This window comes from Alosa alosa, chromosome 6, assembly GCF_017589495.1.
Source record: "Alosa alosa isolate M-15738 ecotype Scorff River chromosome 6, AALO_Geno_1.1, whole genome shotgun sequence".
In the NCBI taxonomy this organism is placed as follows: Eukaryota; Metazoa; Chordata; class Actinopteri; order Clupeiformes; family Clupeidae; genus Alosa; species Alosa alosa.
In genome coordinates, this window is record NC_063194.1 from 13,093,302 (window position 1) to 13,101,108 (window position 7,807).

At 41.7% G+C, this 7,807-nt stretch overlaps 1 protein-coding gene across 1 annotated transcript; it reads right to left on the bottom strand.

Annotated features, from left to right (window-relative positions):
- Window positions 1–1,037: 1,037 nt before the first annotated feature.
- Window positions 1,038–6,898, bottom strand: LOC125296492 (perforin-1-like). Its single transcript, XM_048246441.1, has 5 exons — window positions 6,826–6,898; window positions 5,266–5,821; window positions 4,841–4,979; window positions 2,994–3,217; window positions 1,038–2,681 (listed from the first exon to the last, which is right to left on the bottom strand). The coding sequence occupies exons 2-5, from the start codon at window positions 5,796–5,798 to the stop codon at window positions 1,823–1,825; spliced, it is 1,755 nt and encodes a 584-aa protein (XP_048102398.1). The 5' UTR covers window positions 5,799–5,821; window positions 6,826–6,898; the 3' UTR covers window positions 1,038–1,822.
- Between the last annotated feature and the right edge of the window lie 909 nt (window positions 6,899–7,807).

The window sequence follows — 7,807 nt, forward strand, 5'->3', positions numbered from 1 at the left end:
ACAAGAAGGCATCCTCTTGATTGTTTGTACTTTTTTGCACATTCCAACATAAGGATAGCCTAGAAATCTAGACGCGCCCCTAGCGGCAGCAAATTACATTTGCTGCCAGGGCTAGTCTAGCAACTCTCTGTTGGCTTGTGAGCTCCTGAAATCGAAACTTAATCAGGCCAATGAAATCGTGTATAGAGTCGTTAGGTGGGCTTAACATAATGATTGATGGCGCTACTTGAAAACAAATAAGAGGCTAACAAAAGGAAGCAGCATGAAGAAACTTGTCGTTTTTCTGCCTTATGTTCTAACTAATTTTATGAGTCTGCAGCATCACCGAGTAAAACAGCTGTTACAAGAGGATCTGGCGTCCCTTTGTTATGATGCACTTCCTGCGATGGTCACTCGTCTCTAAATTACTTAACTCCCTCTCGAGACTATGTACTGAGTTTGGTGTTGATACGCGAAAGCCTTGCTGAGATATCACTTCACTTCCTGTTTGACTTGATTGGTCACGACAGGCGACAGGTTTTGAATATGGCTCCAAAAAGCAATGCATTTGTGAGTCATGGTCTGACGATCATCTGCGTCAAGTTTTGTGAAAATTGGAGAAATTTTCTGACCTTTGATGCCTTTTTTTGTTGTTTTTGATTAAATCCAATATGGCGGAAGATCCAGCATGGTGGAAATTGACGTCATGGGGTGCGTTGAGTTCGGCCTCATCTAAGGAATCCAAATATACCTCAATGTGTACGGCTCAAACGTTAAGCACATAGATGTAATGCAAAATTTGACACATTGGTGGCGATAGAGCACTTGACACGAAACTTGGTGACATGAATCATAGGACTGTACCGAATCAATGTGCCAAATTTCCCAACTTTTTACTGGATGGTTCAATGGCAAATGATCGTTTCGTTATAATAAGAAGAAGAAGAACACATAGAATCACTATGGGTTGCCTCGCAGCTTCACTGCTTGGCCCCCAATGAACACAACAATACATTTTAGTTCCAATAATGTTTATTACCAGGCTCCAAGACCACTAAAAACATGCATCACAAGCAAAATATAATACATCCAATAAATTAAATAAAGAAAGCATTGGCGCTTCCCATAAAATACCATTATACCAATGTTTTCACCACAGTGACTGGTATTGTTAACCCTGAGGTTTAACAACAGCATGACTGTCATTCTGAGAATCATTCAGTCGATACATCAAGATTTCTAAATAAAGCCTGAAAATAGCTGCCTCCTACATTACACAACAAGGCACTCACTCAAGAGCACCTAAGGCTTTGAATAATCCACATACAAATACTATAGGCAGCCTGAGGCTTTCACCTTTTAAAACTTTGCCCACAAGGGGACAGTAGAAAGGGGAGAGTAGAAAGTGTGCAATATGCTCTTAAGAGCCTTATCTCAATATGGTTTGGTTCTTCCAAATTTATATACGGCACTGCCTATATATGCCATTACCTATTGATTGACATTTGAACTGTACAAAAAGTGCCTTTTATTACAAATGCATAATTTTTATTTTATTTAACCAGGCCTTTATTTAACCAGGCAGATCATTAAGAACAAGTTCTTATTTCTTTTCAAAGAACAGGATTACATAAACAGCACAGAATATAAAAAAAAACAATAAACAAATAATGCAACAAATAAATACATAGCACTTGCACTACTTTGCATAAAGTTTTATATAAAGAGACACTAGATCTCAGGGCTTAGCATAAATATAATGTAATGTGATAGAGCTGATCATCATCATTATTCTGTCTGAGTAAATACATCCTGTCTGAAACAATACAAATAAAACAAAAGTTTAATTTGGGTCAGTCAGATTCGAAAGTGAAGGGTATCCGTCCTGAAATACTCCCATCTTCACGAGCATGTCCTTCGGTATGGGTCGGGCATGACGAGACACGTACAGCCTCTCCAGGTGACCGTTCATGGGAGAGCTCACATACTCAGAGCAGGACGGGCCACTCAGACTTGGACCACAAACCACCTGGAGTTTGTAGTAGAACAGCCCGTGGTTCAGGTGACACACATCCTCCTTTGTTCCTTCCTTGAGATCCACTGTGCAAGTTCCGAGCCGGTCGTCATCCCACTTGCTGTCCTCGTCCCAGACCTCGAACTTCACCATGCTGGTCTGAGAGAGAATGACATCACTAAGGTCAAAGGGCATGTTCCATTCAGGTGAATTGTTGTTCCAAATTACAGGGGTTCGTCCGCGTTGGATGCCCTGGGAGTCGAAGACCTTCACATAGGCGTCTGTAGCTGTGGTGGAGTCCCCCCACAAGCCAGAGGCTCTCACCGCGGTGATGACAACCCGAGCGAGACCGCGTTTGGTGGGACAACAGTCACTACCGACCCCGGGATTGCCATGGCAACTGCACACACAGGGCTCCGTTGGGTTTCTTTTGACACCAGACTTGCAGGGCTCAGAGCAGTTTTGCCATAGTCCACTCTCTAAAATGTAATGCTTAATTGCTTTGCGTAGTTCTTTTCGCACTGGATGATTGGGGGTCACCAACTCATGGAGGGGATCCAGTGAATAGGAAATCACGTCTGGGTTGACTGGCAGGGAGGAGAGCCACTCCTTGTAGGCACTCGGGTCTTTGTCTGCTGAGAAGAGAAGCTCAGGGTCAGTGTAGTGGCCACCAAAGATCTCTGTGAGCCTGTCAGGACAAAGGGAAAAATATCAAATTTGATTGTTTGTATCACCATTATCACATTGCCTATCATTTCACGAATAAAGACCTTAGGACACTGTACCATAAAAAAGATCTTATGATAGTACACTAAATCATAAAGAAGATATTAGGACAGACCACTATACCATAAAGAATATCTTAGGACAGTGCACATAAACATGTACCATGTCTCAAGCACCACACAGGTGTATTCCCACTAACTCCTCAGCTCAGATAGATAGATAGATAGATAGATAGATACGCTATTCATCCCGAGGAAATTTTTTGTCAGCTCACCTGTCATTGAAGTTGCTGGAGAAGCTGTTCTTGGTCTCCATCCGTTTCTTCTCCTCCTGACAGTGCTTGAACTCAGCTCTTGCCTCCACGGTCCCTCCACGGTTTACGCTGGCTTCAGCCTCCAAATTCAGACACATCTGGATCTCGTCTGCGCTCAGGCCCTGTAAAGAGACCATGCACTGCCTGATGCTGGTCACCGACTGCACCATCCCGCCCAGAGTCACCTGAAGGCAAGCAATTATTATTATTATTATGACCGCCGCGCAGCGAAGCGGCGGTCATATAGGTTTAGTCAGATTTTTTTTCTTTTTTTTTCGCATGCCCAAATTTCCGTCAATGATTCCCGGGACACTGAAAGACCGGGGTACACAAAACTTGGTGGGCATGTAACCCCACATGGATAGCATGGAACCATCATTTTTCGTTTTGATCTGTAGCCCCCCCGCTGGACTGGACCCCCCGAAAGGAGGGTAGGGCAGACACAGTTTTCTGTGAATATCTCGAAAACCGTAGGGTTTAGGAGGCCCATTCTTTTTTTGTATGTTGATCTCAAGGGGCCATGTCAACCCATTCCATAACCACTCATTTCATGTATAGCGCCACCTAGTTAAACACAAAAAAGTAAAACATTAGGTGTTTTCATCACAATATCTCTGGCTGACAAGGTCAAAACTGCACGAAATTAAAAGTGTAGGATCATTATGACACCCTCCGAATGCATGCCAAGTTTTGTGTACTTTCGTTCATGGGGGCCTTACAATAAAATAATTTATGTGTACATTTAGTGACGCATTACCAACAAGGATTCCCTGACACTGAAAGACTGGGGTACACAAAACTGGTGGGCATGTACCCCCACATGGATGGCATGGAACCGTCATTTTTTGTTTTGATCTGTAGCCCCCCCGCTGGACTGGACCCCCCGAAAGGAGGGTAGGGCAGACACAGTTCTCTGTGAATATGTTGAGAACTGTAGGGCCTAGGATGACCATTTTTTTCTGTATGTTTGCCTCCAGGGGTCATGTTAACCCATTTCATGTGCACACATGTGCACAAACAGATACACACACACACACACATACATTCACAGTAATCATACATTATGACACATACTCACACAGTAGACATATGTACGCTTGCATGCACAGGCACATACGCAGGCACACACACAAGCAGGCACACACACACACACACACACACACACTCTCACACACACACACCCACACACATAACATAAACATAACACAAACAATCAAGAATTTCTCAGAATTATGAACAGGCAAGATGGAGGTGGGGTTGTATAAAATGAATTTTACATGTGAAATCTATGAACTAATCATGTTTTGGTACTTGTTGTCTAGCAGATACCAGTGAGAATTGAGTGTGGATAATGCAATTTAGTGAGACAGAATCATATAGGCCTTTCAGCGTGATTTGTTTTTGTGGAAAAAATGTGCTGAACTGGGCGGCGGTCATATTTTGTACCGCTCTGCGGTACATCTAGTTATTAGTAGTATCAATTCTGTCAGACTTGCCTCTGAAAACAGATATTGGTATAGTACAGCTGTGTATAGTGTATAGTACAGTGTTTTTTTGTACAACAAAATCAGCTAAAATCATACATTGCACCAAATACATAAAAAAAAAAAAAATTCATTTGTGTAAATTATTGGAGCTATAACACTGAGGGTCTCTCTTCTCATGAAATACATTACTGGCATCAGAGAAATTCTTTTGACATATCAGAACAGCAAAAGGATTTTTCTGCCATGAGGCTTGGCATTATAGACATAATGTAAACGAATGTAACTCATATGTCACACGGATAACCTGCTCCGCATGCTTACCTTTGTCATGTAGTGAGTGCCAAAGTTGCTTATAAGCTTGTAGAAGCGCTGTTTGCTCTCACTGGTGTATTTCTTTGGAAGTTGACGTATGGCGCGCTCAAACTCTGGGTGGAGAGGGGGTTGGTTGGAAATGCTGTAGCTGAACATGGCAACAGAGAGAGTCAGCCATAGGTGAAGAGTAAAAATGTATCTCTATGTCGCATTTAAAAGTGTGGTATCATTTAATACATTTTAATGTGTAACAAAAATAGCAATGTAAACCCAGTAGGTATGTATGTAATGTAAGTACAGTATGTAAACACATATAGGCTACTGTCAACTTCAGTAACTGTGTACTGTTATTCAGTTGGCTTTGATTACTGTATCGGATTTGCTAATGTTGATTCGGTTTTGCCAACTCAGAAATAAACAATATAAAAACATACCCGTAGAAACCACAGACCACCTTATGGCTTAAGAACGTAAACTTGTCCTTCTTTGTTTTTTCCATAGAGTACTCAGCCAAATGTGACTTGGTCCCAGCCAGCATCAAAGAGCCTTTCCCCACTTTGGCATCTATTCCTAAGTTAGCTGTCCAGTTGTTCTCCACGCTGGAGGTGCTGGAGCTGACCAGGGACTCGCTCGACTGGTGCTGAGAGCTGGCCACCTTCATGCTGCATTTCTGACTGGGTCTCCAGTGAACCACAGCTGCTGGGACTTTCTGCATCTTGCCCTCTTGATACGGGTTCCTGCACAGCATGCAGGTGTTGTTTTCACGTCTCCATAGGTTCATGTCGATGACAAAGGCTCCCTTGCGCTGCATCTTGGTGATGTCGAAGCCTTCACCGGCCAGGTTGGATCCTGGGGCAAACTCGGCCTCGTTGCAGTCGCGGGGGGAACCTTTGGTGCAGGACGGGGTAGTTTGGGGTATGAGGGTAAGATAGATAGCTACCATAAAGGTGACTAGTAAAACACTCATGGTCAAACGGCCTGGAGTTGGGTCTGTGGAAAGGAGCAAGGTCTGATATTTATGATAGACAAACAAATAAACACACAAAAAACAGCAGTCTATGATTCAAATCATTCAAATCTCTCTCTCTCTATCTCTCTCTCTCTCTCTAAAAATCCTCCAGTGTTTATACTCAGTTTGTTAATTGTAACAGAACAGTGTTTTGCAGGGATCAGTTTTAACCCTCAAACTCAACATTTTGGTTTTATTAAAACAGTTTGTGGCATTAAAAATGTATTTATATGATATACTGCTGATTTTTTTTTTAAATGAACAAAAATCATTGTGTTCACACGGTGTCACAGGTGTGAAGACACTTTGGGTTGAGGTGTAAAAATCACAGTCGTTTTGTCTTTTCACATCTTATCTACCTAATGTTGAATTTGACCACAGATGTGTTGCAGATAATGAAATAGAAAATGAAACTTTTCAAAATCGCAAGCTGTTACAATTCTTCAAGTTCCTTTACCTCTTCTCAACTCTGCTCTCTGCTCAGCTGTTTTTTGGGGAGGGCTTGTTTATCTTACTTCAAAGACATGGTTTTTGAACTTTTACAGTGTGTCACAACCAATATGCAACATGAATGAAGGAGGGATTGTCTTTGTCAAGATCTTGCAAGAGATTATAAACTGACATTTAAAAACATAACCTGTTTAAGTGACATAATCAGTCTTCTGTGAGGAAAGTATCCCAGCACACATGGGTTATCTTGCTATTTCCTGAAAAGATCTTTGCTAGCAGCTACTACAGTGCAGTTGCTGTAGTTTTCAAATTATCTTCCAAATAGAACTGGAGATTCACAGTCTGAACAACATGAAACAAATGTTTACTTCAATGGGCCTTTAACTTGAGTAGGTATCTGAAACTGTCCGTGTTGCCTAGTCAAGTATTTATATTGTTAATAATTTTCTTTGTGAAGAACCTGAAGATCAAGAAGGTCAAACAAAGAACAATGTCTTCTACGTAGCTATTGTGCATATTCAACTGGAGCTCTTACCTTGATTCTGTCCTTGCAGCAGCCGTTATGTCGTATTAGACATCAAGTGAAGACTAAGAGTCTGTAATGTTTTCTGACAATACTTTAACCTGACATCAAGTGACATTAAGTGACTCAAGACAGAGGTTGGAGGTGGAGCAAAGTTAGTGGTTGCAGATGGAAATGTTTGGTGGTTTCAGTAATGGTTGCCATGATTCAGAGGTAGGACAGCAGAGAGATACTTAAAGTGAGAAACAAGAGTGAGGGAGAGAGAGAGACAAACGTGGGCAAACATTGTGATGGAGTGTCAGATGACTGTTACTATACTGTCTAACTTTTGAAAGATATTTTTGTAGTGGCTTTATTGCGTGCATCAGGTGAAGCACCGTGGGAGGAGTGTGGTTTTTCTATGAAACTGACATCATTTTTCAAGTGAATTCTACTTCCAGTTTGATGATTGTTGAATTTATCATGCCATTTCTCTGAAGTGGTCAGGAAACCTAAACCTTCGACCCCTCATGTTGAGAACCGAGAACTGGGTAACTGAAAAAATGCAGCAAGCATGCAGATCACCATGAGTTAGGGCCTGTGCCCACCAATCCCGCTGTTTTCTATAGGTTGAGAGCGCCCTTAAACTGTTAATTTCCTGTCAGTAAAACCACAGCTGGTTGAAACATCTATCCTACACAACTGATTGTCTTGAACATTCTGTGTGTGGAGCAGGCTTCACTTAGTTTCTTATAACTTTTTTAGAGTACTTGGCCAGTAACATCAAAGAAGAAATTGGCCACACTTTGCACACAAATGTGTTTATTGCACATGTGCAGCATTATTATGGCACTTGCAATTGATTGAGAGGATGTAGTGAGTTTTGTAAATAACTGTACTTGGACCACAATATACTGGAATTACACAAACCAGTCTTATTTTTCTTCAAACCATGACGGAAATATGTTGAATTACCTATTTTGCTGCACCACTCAATTCATTCGATTCGATGTAA

Bases quoted from the DNA above. Each gene is read 5' to 3' on its own strand.
- LOC125296492 (XM_048246441.1), bottom strand. From the start codon at position 5,798: ATGAGTGTTTTACTAGTCACCTTTATGGTAGCTATCTATCTTACCCTC. The intron at 3,218-4,840 runs GTAAGCATGCGG...GCTTGCCTTCAG, and splicing joins GCACTCACTACATGACAAAG to GTGACTCTGGGCGGGATGGT. The intron at 2,682-2,993 runs GTGAGCTGACAA...TTGTCCTGACAG, and splicing joins TCCAGCAACTTCAATGACAG to GCTCACAGAGATCTTTGGTG.